The sequence below is a fragment of the Salmo salar genome, chromosome 28, assembly GCF_965601325.2.
Source record: "Salmo salar chromosome 28, fSalSal1, whole genome shotgun sequence".
Taxonomy (NCBI): domain Eukaryota; kingdom Metazoa; phylum Chordata; class Actinopteri; order Salmoniformes; family Salmonidae; genus Salmo; species Salmo salar.
The window spans coordinates 40,892,501-40,905,000 of record NC_138318.1 but is presented as its reverse complement, the minus strand read 5'-3'; the positions used below and the strand labels follow the sequence as shown (position 1 = coordinate 40,905,000).

Sequence of the window (12,500 nt, the reverse complement as noted above, 5' to 3'; positions counted from 1 at the left end):
AGCTTGATCCCCTCTGTTAAATGGTATAGAATCAGCTTGATCCCCTCTGTTAAATGGTATAGAATCAGCATGATCCCCTCTGTTAAATGGTATAGAATCAGCTTGATCCCCTCTGTTAAATGGTATAGAATCAGCTTGATCCCCTCTGTTAAATGGTATAGAATCAGCTTGATCCCCTCTGTTAAATGGTATAGAATCAGCTTGATCCCCTCTGTTAAATGGTATAGAATCAGCTTGATCCCCTCTGTTAAATGGTATAGAATCAGCTTGATCCCCTCTGTTAAATGGTATAGAATCAGCTTGATCCCCTCTGTTAAATGGTATAGAATCAGCTCGATCCCCTCTGTTAAATGGTATAGAATCAGTTTGATCCCCTCTGTTAAATGGTATAGAATCAGCTCGATCCCCCCTGGTAAATGGTATAGAATCAGTTTGATCCCCTCTGTTAAATGGTATAGAATCAGCTCGATCCCCTCTGTTAAATGGTATAGAATCAGCTTGATCCCCCCTGGTAAATGGTATAGAATCAGCTTGATCCCCTCTGTTAAATGGTATAGAATCAGCTTGATCCCCTCTGTTAAATGGTATAGAATCAGCTTGATCCCCTCTGTTAAATGGTATAGAATCAGCTTGATCCCCTCTGTTAAATGGTATAGAATCAGCTTGATCCCCTCTGTTAAATGGTATAGAATCAGCTTGATCCCCTCTGTTAAATGGTATAGAATCAGCTTGATCCCCTCTGTTAAATGGTATAGAATCAGCTCGATCCCCTCTGTTAAATGGTATAGAATCAGCTCGATCCCCCCTGGTAAATGGTATAGAATCAGCTTGATCCCCTCTGTTAAATGGTATAGAATCAGCTCGATCCCCTCTGTTAAATGGTATAGAATCAGCTTGATCCCCTCTGTTAAATGGTATAGAATCAGCTTGATCCCCTCTGTTAAATGGTATAGAATCAGCTTGATCCCCTCTGTTAAATGGTATAGAATCAGCTTGATCCCCTCTGTTAAATGGTATAGAATCAGCTTGATCCCCTCTGTTAAATGGTATAGAATCAGCTTGATCCCCTCTGTTAAATGGTATAGAATCAGCTTGATCCCCTCTGTTAAATGGTATAGAATCAGCTTGATCCCCTCTGTTAAATGGTATAGAATCAGCTTGATCCCCTCTGTTAAATGGTATGGAATCAGCTTGATCCCCTCTGTTAAATGGTATAGAATCAGCTTGATCCCCTCTGTTAAATGGTATAGAATCAGCTTGATCCCCTCTGTTAAATGGTATAGAATCAGCTTGATCCCCTCTGTTAAATGGTATAGAATCAGTTTGATCCCCTCTGTTAAATGGTATAGAATCAGTTTGATCCCCTCTGTTAAATGGTATAGAATCAGCTTGATCCCCTCTGTTAAATGGTATAGAATCAGCTTGATCCCCTCTGTTAAATGGTATAGAATCAGCTTGATCCCCTCTGTTAAATGGTATAGAATCAGCTTGATCCCCTCTGTTAAATGGTATAGAATCAGCTTGATCCCCTCTGTTAAATGGTATAGAATCAGCTTGATCCCCTCTGTTTAATGGTATAGAATCAGCTTGATCCCCTCTGTTAAATGGTATAGAATCAGCTTGATCCCCTCTGTTAAATGGTATAGAATCAGCTTGATCCCCTCTGTTAAATGGTATAGAATCAGCTTGATCCCCTCTGTTAAATGGTATAGAATCAGCTTGATCCCCTCTGTTAAATGGTATAGAATCAGCTTGATCCCCTCTGTTAAATGGTATAGAATCAGCTTGATCCCCTCTGTTAAATGGTATAGAATCAGCTTGATCCCCTCTGTTAAATGGTATAGAATCAGCTTGATCCCCTCTGTTAAATGGTATGGAATCAGCTTGATCCCCTCTGTTAAATGGTATAGAATCAGCTTGATCCCCTCTGTTAAATGGTATACAATCAGCTTGATCCCCTCTGTTAAATGGTATAGAATCAGCTTGATCCCCTCTGTTAAATGGTATAGAATCAGTTTGATCCCCTCTGTTAAATGGTATAGAATCAGTTTGATCCCCTCTGTTAAATGGTATAGAATCAGCTTGATCCCCTCTGTTAAATGGTATAGAATCAGCTCGATCCCCTCTGTTAAATGGTATAGAATCAGCTCGATCCCCCCTGGTAAATGGTATAGAATCAGTTTGATCCCCTCTGTTAAATGGTATAGAATCAGCTCGATCCCCTCTGTTAAATGGTATAGAATCAGCTTGATCCCCCCTGGTAAATGGTATAGAATCAGCTTGATCCCCTCTGTTAAATGGTATAGAATCAGCTTGATCCCCTCTGTTAAATGGTATAGAATCAGCTTGATCCCCTCTGTTAAATGGTATAGAATCAGCTTGATCCCCTCTGTTAAATGGTATAGAATCAGCTTGATCCCCTCTGTTAAATGGTATAGAATCAGCTTGATCCCCTCTGTTAAATGGTATAGAATCAGCTTGATCCCCTCTGTTAAATGGTATAGAATCAGCTTGATCCCCTCTGTTAAATGGTATGGAATCAGCTTGATCCCCTCTGTTAAATGGTATAGAATCAGCTTGATCCCCTCTGTTAAATGGTATAGAATCAGCTTGATCCCCTCTGTTAAATGGTATAGAATCAGCTTGATCCCCTCTGTTAAATGGTATAGAATCAGCTTGATCCCCTCTGTTAAATGGTATAGAATCAGTTTGATCCCCTCTGTTAAATGGTATAGAATCAGCTTGATCCCCTCTGTTAAATGGTATAGAATCAGCTTGATCCCCTCTGTTAAATGGTATAGAATCAGCTTGATCCCCTCTGTTAAATGGTATAGAATCAGCTTGATCCCCTCTGTTAAATGGTATAGAATCAGCTTGATCCCCTCTGTTAAATGGTATAGAATCAGCTTGATCCCCTCTGTTAAATGGTATAGAATCAGCTTGATCCCCTCTGTTAAATGGTATAGAATCAGCTTGATCCCCTCTGTTAAATGGTATAGAATCAGCTTGATCCCCTCTGTTAAATGGTATAGAATCAGCTTGATCCCCTCTGTTAAATGGTATAGAATCAGCTTGATCCCCTCTGTTAAATGGTATAGAATCAGCTTGATCCCCTCTGTTAAATGGTATAGAATCAGCTTGATCCCCTCTGTTAAATGGTATAGAATCAGCTTGATCCCCTCTGTTAAATGGTATAGAATCAGCTTGATCCCCTCTGTTAAATGGTATAGAATCAGCTTGATCCCCTCTGTTAAATGGTATAGATTCAGCTTGATCCCCTCTGTTAAATGGTATAGAATCAGCTTGATCCCCTCTGTTAAATGGTATAGAATCAGCTTGATCCCCTCTGTTAAATGGTATAGAATCAGCTTGATCCCCTCTGTTAAATGGTATAGAATCAGCTTGATCCCCTCTGTTAAATGGTATAGAATCAGCTTGATCCCCTCTGTCGAAGATGCTTGGACCTTCTTTTTTTTATATCTTCAGTTGTATTGTTAACAAACACGCCCCCATAAAGAAAATGAGAATTAAAAACGGGTTCAGCCCCTGGTTCGACCGTGATCTTGCAGAGTTACTCCACCTCAAGAATTGCATTTGGCGAAAGACTCGGTACACTCATACTCAGACTGACTGGCTCTCGTTCAGGCAAATGAAAAATAAGTGCACTCAGGCTATCCGGAAGGCCAAAATTAGTTACTTTAAGGAGCAGTTCTCTCTCTGTGGGTCTAACCCCAAGAAGTTCTGGAAAACGGTTAAAGACTTAGAGAATAAACCCTCCTCCTCACAGCTGCCCATGTCCCTTAATGTTGACGATGTGGTTGTTACTGACAAGAAGCACATGGCTGAGCTCTTTAATCACCACTTCATTAAGTTAGGATTCCTATTTAATTCAGCCACGCCTCCTTGTCCGTCCAACAGTTCCTCATCTCCCACCCCTTCTAATGCGACTATCCCCGATGCTTCTCCCTCTTTTTCCCTGTAGGCGGCCTTCTGTGGCCTCCAACTGCTCTTAAACGCTAGCAAAACCAAATGCATGCTTTTCAACCGTTCGCTGCCCGCACCCGCCCGCCCGACTAGCAACACTACTCTGGACGGTTCTGACCTAGAATACGTGGACAACTACAAATACCTAGGTGTCTGGCTAGACTGTAAACTCTCCTTCCAGACTCATATCAAACATCTCCAATCCAAAATCAAATCTAAAATCGGCTTTCTATTTCGCAACAAAGCCTCCTTCACTCACACCGCCAAACTTACCCTAGTAAAACTGACTATACTACCGATCCTCGACTTCGGCGATGTCATCTACAAAATAGCTTCCAATAGTCTACTCATCAAATTGGATGCAGTCTATCACAGTGCCATCCGTTTTGTTACCAAAGCGCCTTATACCACCCACCCCTGTGACCTGTACGCTCTAGTCGGCTGGCCCTCGCTACATATTCGTCGCCAGACCTACTGGCTCCAGGTCATCTATAAGTCTATGCTAGGTAAAGCTCCGCCTTATCTCAGCTCACTGGTCACCATAGCAGCACCCACCCGTAGCACGCACTCCAGCAGGTATATCTCACTGGTCATCCCCAAAGCCAACACCTCCTTTGGCCGCCTTTCCTTCCAGTTCTCTGCTGCCAGTGACTGGAACGAATTGCAAAAATCGCTTAAGCTGGAGACTTACATTTCCCTCACTAACTTTAAACATCAGCTATCTGAGCAGCTAACCGATCGCTGCAGCTATACATAGTCCATCTGTAAATAGCCCACCCAATCTACCTACCTCATCCCCATATTGTTTTTATTTACTTTGCTGCTCTTTTGCACACCAGTATCACTACTTACACACCATCATCTGCTCATCATCATCTGCTCATCTATCACTCCAGTGTTCATCTGCTAAATTGTAATTACTTCGCTACTATGGCCTATTTATTGCCTTACCTCCTCATGCCATTTGCACACACTGTATATAGACTTTCTTTTTTTTTCTATTGGGTTATTGACTGTACGCTTGTTTATTCCATGTGTAACTCTGTGTTGTTGTTTCTGTCGCACTGCTTTGCTTTATCTTGGCCAGGTCGCAGTTGTAAATGAGAACTTGTTCTCAACTAGCCTACCTGGTTAAATAAAGGTGAAATAAAAGAAAAGAAATATGAATGTGGCTCTATATGGAGCCCTACAAATTGGTACAACATTTGGGAGGCGCAGGGCGATGCAGTACGGAGCTCAATTTGGCCTCTGGAGGCGTCACACCCTCCATACGGGACCTCTGACCACATTTTTGGTTCAGGGATAAATTGGCTTCTACTGGAAAGAAATTGGAGTGGGTGAGAAGGCTGATGATCCAGGAAACTAGCTCCTCGCTCCTGTCAAATTGGGGCACGCTCCGCTCCGCTCCTCGCTCCAGTCAAATTGGGGCACGCTCCGCTCCGCTCCTCGCTCCAGTCAAATTGGGGCACGCTCCGTTCCGCTCCTCGCTCCAGTCAAATTGGGGCACGCTCCGCTCCTCGCTTCAGCTTCGCTCTGCTCACATTCTGAGAGATCAGAATCAGATAAAAGTTGGTTTGTTGTGTTTGGTAGAAATACGGTTGTTGTGTATGGTAGAATATGGTTGTTGTGTTTGGTAGAAATACGGTTGTTGTGTATGGTAGAATATGGTTGTTGTGTTTGGTAGAAATACGGTTGTTGTGTATGGTAGAAATACGGTTGTTGTGTTTGGTAGAAATACGGTTGTTGTGTATGGTAGAATATGGTTGTTGTGTATAGTTGTTCGGTATAGTACCAAACCATAATATACCAAACAACCAACAATGATATGTATATGTTTGTGTGTATGTTTGTTAACCCTGTCTTGTCTCCGTCCCTTTCCAGGTCCTCCCTGACTGAGGTGAGTAGTGAGCCTCCCCTTGTCACCTCCTCTTCCCCACGCCCTCCTCCTGCCTCCTCCCCACCCCCTCCTCCTGCCTCCTCCCCATCCCCTCCTACTGCCTCCTTCCCACCTCTTCCCACGTCTCCTGGAGAAGTCTTCCAGTTCTCTCCTGCCCTCCCTACCTACCTTCAGGAAGACTTCCCTACTCCTCCAGAGAGGCTAGGCCCTGAGCCTGCTGAGCCCCAGACACCCCCACCTGCATCCCCCCGGACCCCACTAGCAGCCCCAGCCGACCCCCAAGAACCAGCCTTACCAGCATCCCCAGAACCAGCCTTACCCGACCAGGCCCCACCAGCCCCGGCCAACCCTGCACCAGCCCCGGCATACCCACCTCCACTCGTTGAGAGTCAGGAGGACACCACCACCTCTACAGCTGTATTCTCTGACCTCCCGGCAGAAGCCCCGGCCTCCCTCCCTCGACCTCCAGTCCCTGGGAAGGACTCCACCTCCACCCCCATACCCTGTGAATCCACACCCAGGTATGGACACCTACAGTATAGTCTCTATAGTGTACCATTGTAGATGCTGTATATATATATATATATATATATACACATACATACACGGAGTGGACAAAACATTAAGAACACCTGTTCTTTCCATGATATTGACTGACCAGGTGAATCCAGGTGAAAGCTATGATCCCTTATTAATGTCACTTGTTAAATCCACTTCAATCAGTGTAGATGAAGGGGAGGAGATTGAAGAAGGATTGTTAAGTCTTGAGGCAATTGAGACATGGATTGTGTATGTGTGCCGTTCAGAGGGTGAATGAACAATAAAACATATTTATGTGTCTTTGAACGGGGGTATGGTAGTAGGTGCCAGGCGCACCGGCTTGTATCAAGAACTGCAACGCTGCTGGGTTTTTACCACACAACAGTTTCCCGAGTATGTCTAGAATGGTCCACCACCCAAAGGACATCCAGCCAACTTGACACAACTGTGGGGAATCATTGGAGTCAACATGGACCAGCATCTCTGTGGAACGCTCTCGACACCTTGTAGAGTCCATGCCCATATTAGGAAGTTGTTCCTAATGTTTGGTACACTCAGTCCAGTAGAGAGCCGTATTCACTAACTCATGATGTTGTTTTGGATGTCATTGTTTTGGCCCCAGTCTGAGAACGTTACGAATAAGTCAGTAGAGCTGTGGTACTCAGTCTATTTGGACTAGGAAGAATCATTGTGGCAAAGCAGTAGTGTTGGGCAGAGTACTGGCACAATATCAAATCACATAGTATTTGTCACATGTGTGGAATACAACAGGTGTAGATCTTACAGTGAAATACTTACTGACAAGCCCTTATAGTGGGCCTTGTCGTCACCTGCAGATGAAAATGAAACAATGTGAATTGGCTTGTTAGCTGTGATAGTTATGAGGACCGATAGGTTTGTTAGCTGTGAAAGTTAGGAGGACCAATAGGCTTGTAGACTTTGATTGTTAGGTGGACCAATAGGCTGGTTGGCTGTGATTGTTACGAGGACCAATAGGCTTGTTGGCTGTGATTGTTAGGAGGACCAATAGGCTTGTAGACTTTGATTGTTAGGAGGACCAATAGGCTGGTTGGCTGTGATTTGTTAGGAGGACCAATAGGCTTGTTGGCTGTGATAGTTCGGAGGACCAATAGGCTTGATGGCTGTGATAGTTATGAGGACCAATAGGCTTGTTGGCTGTGATTTGTTAGGAGCACCAATAGGTTTGTTAGCTGTGATTTGTTAGGAGGACCAATAAGCTTGTTAGCTGTGATTTGTTAGGAGGACCAATTGGCTTGTTAGCTGTGATTTGTTAGGAGGACCAATAGGCTTGTTAGCTGTGATTTGTTAGGAGAGCCCACTTGTTTTGACTTGTGTCCTCAGCCAGCTCCACTGTATTGACATTGTAAGACCGAGATCTATCTGCCTGCTGTGTGGCACTCGTCCCTTTAACCTACTTGACAACAAGCAATGAATGACCTTATCCGCTGAACTTTAACTGCGCGTTAAATAAGAATCAACACCTCAGACAGCCTTAGCCCAGGTTACGCATTGATGACAACAGGAGTTACTTCTCGCCAGTAGTGGGTTGGGATCCACTTTCCCAAACTATCCAGGTTAGATTGTCTGATTGGGTGATTCTCTGGCTTCTGTTTGTTTGGCTCTAGGTACCGTAGGTCTGGTGCTCAGTGAGGCCAATGGGTGGTGGGAAACTTGAACACTACGGAGGGCTTCTCTAAAGCTTCTCTAAAGCTTCTCTAAAGCTTCTCTGTAGCGGTCAGCTAACTCAGCATCCCGTCTGATGCCTGTTGTTTCTGTTGTGGAATGACTCGTACAGTATAAACCTACTCAGTATTTATGTACTGTATCTGTGTTTCTGTTGTGGAATGACTCGTACAGTATAAACCTACTCAGTATTATGTATCTGTAGCTGTCTACCACACAGGCTTGTTTTACTGCATCTCTGTGGGTTACAAATCGAATTCATTGTTTATGCACTCGAAGAAGATGTAAGATATGCTAACTGCATCTGTGAAGGCTCACTGTAGAGTATGTCCAAAATAAAGTACCAAATACCAGCTTCTCCAACAACAAGTACCAGATACCAGCTTCTCCAACATACAGGACCAGACACCAGCTTCTCCAACATACAGGACCAGCTACCAGCTTCTCTAACAACAAGTACCAAATACCAGCTTCTACAACAACAAGTACCATACATCAGCTTCTCCAACAACAGGACAAGACACCAGCTTCTCCAACAACAGGACCAGACACCAGCTTCTACAACATACAGTACCAGATACCAGCTTCTCCAACAACAAGTACCAAATACCAGCTTCTCCAACAACAAGTACCAGATACCAGCTTCTCCAACATACAGTACCAGATACCAGCTTCTCCAACAACAAGTACCAGATACCAGCTTCTCCAACATACAGTACCAGATACCAGCTTCTCCAACAACAAGTACCAGATACCAGCTTCTCCAACATACAGTACCAGATACCAGCTTCTCCAACAACAAGTACCAGATACCAGCTTCTTCAACATACAGTACCAGATACCAGCTTCTCCAACAACAAGTACCAGTTACCAGCTTCTCCAACAACAAGTAGAAAAAACCAGCTTCTCCAACAACAAGTTCCAGATACCAGCTTCTCCAACAACAAGTACCAGATACCAGCTTCTCCAACAACAAGTAGAAAATACCAGCTTCTCCAACAACAAGTACCAGACACCAGCTTCTCCAACATACAGTACCAGATACCAGCTTCTCCAACAACAAGTACCAAATACCAGCTTCTCCAACATACAGTACCAGATACCAGCTTCTCCAACAACAAGTAACAGTTACCAGCTTCTCCAACAACAAGTAGAAAATACCAGCTTCTCCAACAACAAGTACCAAATAGCAGCTTCTCCAACATACAGGACCAGATACCAGCTTCTCCAACAACAAGTACCAAATACCAGCTTCTCCAACAACATGTACCAAATACCAGCTTCTCCAACAACAAGTAGAAAATACCAGCTTCTCCAACAACAAGTACCAAGTACCAAATACCAGCTTCTCCAACATACAGGACCAGATACCAGCTTCTCCAACAACAAGTACCAAATACCAGCTTCTCCAACAACAAGTACCAGATACCAGCTTCTCCATCAACAAGTACCAGATACCAGCTTCTCCATCAACAAGTACCAGATACCAGCTTCTCCAACAACATGTACCAAATACCAGCTTCTCCAACAACAAGTACCAAATACCAGCTTCTCCAACAACATGTACCAAATACCAGCTTCTCCAACAACAAGTAGAAAATACCAGCTTCTCCAACAACAAGTACCAAGTACCAAATACCAGCTTCTCCAACATACAGGACCAGATACCAGCTTCTCCAACAACAAGTACCAAATACCAGCTTCTCCAACAACAAGTACCAGATACCAGCTTCTCCAACAACAAGTACCAGATACCAGCTTCTCCAACAATAAGTAGAAAATACCAGCTTCTCCAACAACATGTACCAAATACCAGCTTCTCCAACAACAAGTACCAGACACCAGCTTCTCCAACATACAGGACCAGAACTAGCTTCTCCAACAACAAGTACCAAATACCAGCTTCTCCAACAACAAGTACCAGATACAAGCTTCTACAACAACAAGTACCAAATACCAGCTACTCCAACAACAAGTACCAAATACCAGCTTCTCCATCAACAAGTACCAGATACCAGCTTCTCCAACAACATGTACCAAATACCAGCTTCTCCAACAACAAGTACCAGATACCAGCTTCTCCAACATACAGTACCAGATACCAGCTTCTCCAACAACAAGTACCAAATACCAGCTACTCCAACAACAAGTACCAAATACCAGCTTCTCCATCAACAAGTACCAGATACCAGCTTCTCCATCAACAAGTACCAGATACCAGCTTCTCCAACAAGTACCAGATACCAGCTTCTCCAACATACGGGACCAGTAACCAGCTTCTCCAACAACATGGACCAAATACCAGCTTCTACAACAACATGTACCAGTCCCATGCCAAATACCAGCTTCTCCAACAATAAGAACCAAATACCAGCTTCTCCAACAACATGTACCAGTCCCATTCCAAATACCAGCTTCTCCAACAACAAGTACCAAATACCAGCTTCTCCAACAACATGTACCAGTCCCATTCCAAATACCAGCTTCTCCAACAACAAGTAGCAAATACCAGCTTCTCCAACAACATGTACCAGTCCCATTCTAAATACCAGCTTCTCCAACAATAAGAACCAAATACCAGCTTCTCCAACAACATGTACCAGTCCCATTCTAAATACCAGCTTCTCCAACAATAAGAACCAAATACCAGCTTCTCCAACAACATGTACCAGTCCCATTCCAAATACCAGCTTCTCCAACAATAAGAACCAAATACCAGCTTCTCCAACAACATGTACCAGTCCCATTCCAAATACCAGCTTCTCCAACAATAAGAACCAAATACCAGCTTCTCCAACAACATGTACCAGTCCCATTCCAAATACCAGCTTCTCCATCAACATATACCAGTCCCATTCCAAATACCAGCTTCTCCAACAACATGTACCAGTCCCATTCCAAATACCAGCTTCTCCATCAACATGTACCAGTCCCATTCCAAATACCAGCTTCTCCAACAATAAGAACCAAATACCAGCTTCTCCAACAACATGTACCAGTCCGATTCCAAATACCAGCTTCTCCATCAAGATGTACCAGTCCCATTCCAAATACCAGCTTCTCCAACAACATGTACCAGTCCCATTCCAAATACCAGCTTCTCCAACAATAAGAACCAAATACCAGCTTCTCCAAGAAAAAGTAGCAGTCCCATTCCAAATACCAGTTTCTCCATCAACATGTACCAGTCCCATTCCAAATACCAGCTTCTCCAACAACATGTACCAGTCCCATTCCAAATACCAGCTTCTCCAACAATAAGAACCAAATACCAGCTTCTCCAAGAAAAAGTAGCAGTCCCATTCCAAATACCAGCTTCTCCATCAACATGTACCAGTCCCATTCCAAATACCAGCTTCTCCAACAACATGTACCAGTCCCATTCCAAATACCAGCTTCTCCAACAATAAGAACCAAATACCAGCTTCTCCAAGAAAAAGTAGCAGTCCCATTCCAAATACCAGCTTCTCCATCAACATGTACCAGTCCCATTCCAAATACCAGCTTCTCCAACAACATGTACCAGTCCCATTCCAAATACCAGCTTCTCCAACAATAAGAACCAAATACCAGCTTCTCCAAGAAAAAGTAGCAGTCCCATTCCAAATACCAGCTTCTCCATCAACATGTACCAGTCCCATTCCAAATACCAGCTTCTCCATCAACATGTACCAGTCCCATTCCAAATACCAGCTTCTCCAACAACATGTACCAGTCCCATTCCAAATACCAGCTTCTCCAACAACATGTAGCAGTCCCATTCCAAATACCAGCTTCTCCAACAATAAGAACCAAATACCAGCTTCTCCAACAACATGTACCAGTCCCATTCCAAATACCAGCTTCTCCAACAACATGTACCAGTCCCATTCCAAATACCAGCTTCTCCAACAATAAGAACCAAATACCAGCTTCTCCAAGAAAAAGTAGCAGTCCCATTCCAAATACCAGCTTCTCCATCAACATGTACCAGTCCCATTCCAAATACCAGCTTCTCCAACAACATGTACCAGTCCCATTCCAAATACCAGCTTCTCCAACAATAAGAACCAAATACCAGCTTCTCCAAGAAAAAGTAGCAGTCCCATTCCAAATACCAGCTTCTCCATCAACATGTACCAGTCCCATTCCAAATACCAGCTTCTCCAACAACATGTACCAGTCCCATTCCAAATACCAGCTTCTCCAACAATAAGAACCAAATACCAGCTTCTCCAAGAAAAAGTAGCAGTCCCATTCCAAATACCAGCTTCTCCATCAACATGTACCAGTCCCATTCCAAATACCAGCTTCTCCAACAACATGTACCAGTCCCATTCCAAATACCAGCTTCTCCAACAATAAGAACCAAATACCAGCTTCTCCAAGAAAAAGT

General features: G+C 43.6%; 1 protein-coding gene across 3 annotated transcripts in view; it reads left to right on the top strand.

Annotated features, from left to right (window-relative positions):
- The window catches only part of LOC106589972 (uncharacterized), a 230,297-nt gene that overhangs the window by 86,889 nt on the left and 130,908 nt on the right, over positions 1–12,500 (top strand). For all 3 annotated transcript variants that reach the window (XR_014383054.1, XM_082970596.1, XM_082970595.1), the window contains exon 5: positions 5,866–6,402. Coding sequence is in view for 2 of the 3 variants with exons in the window: in XM_082970596.1 (XP_082826722.1) it covers positions 5,866–6,402 (537 nt within the window). In the remaining variant the exon portion in view is untranslated. The remainder of the gene's footprint in view (positions 1–5,865; positions 6,403–12,500) is intronic.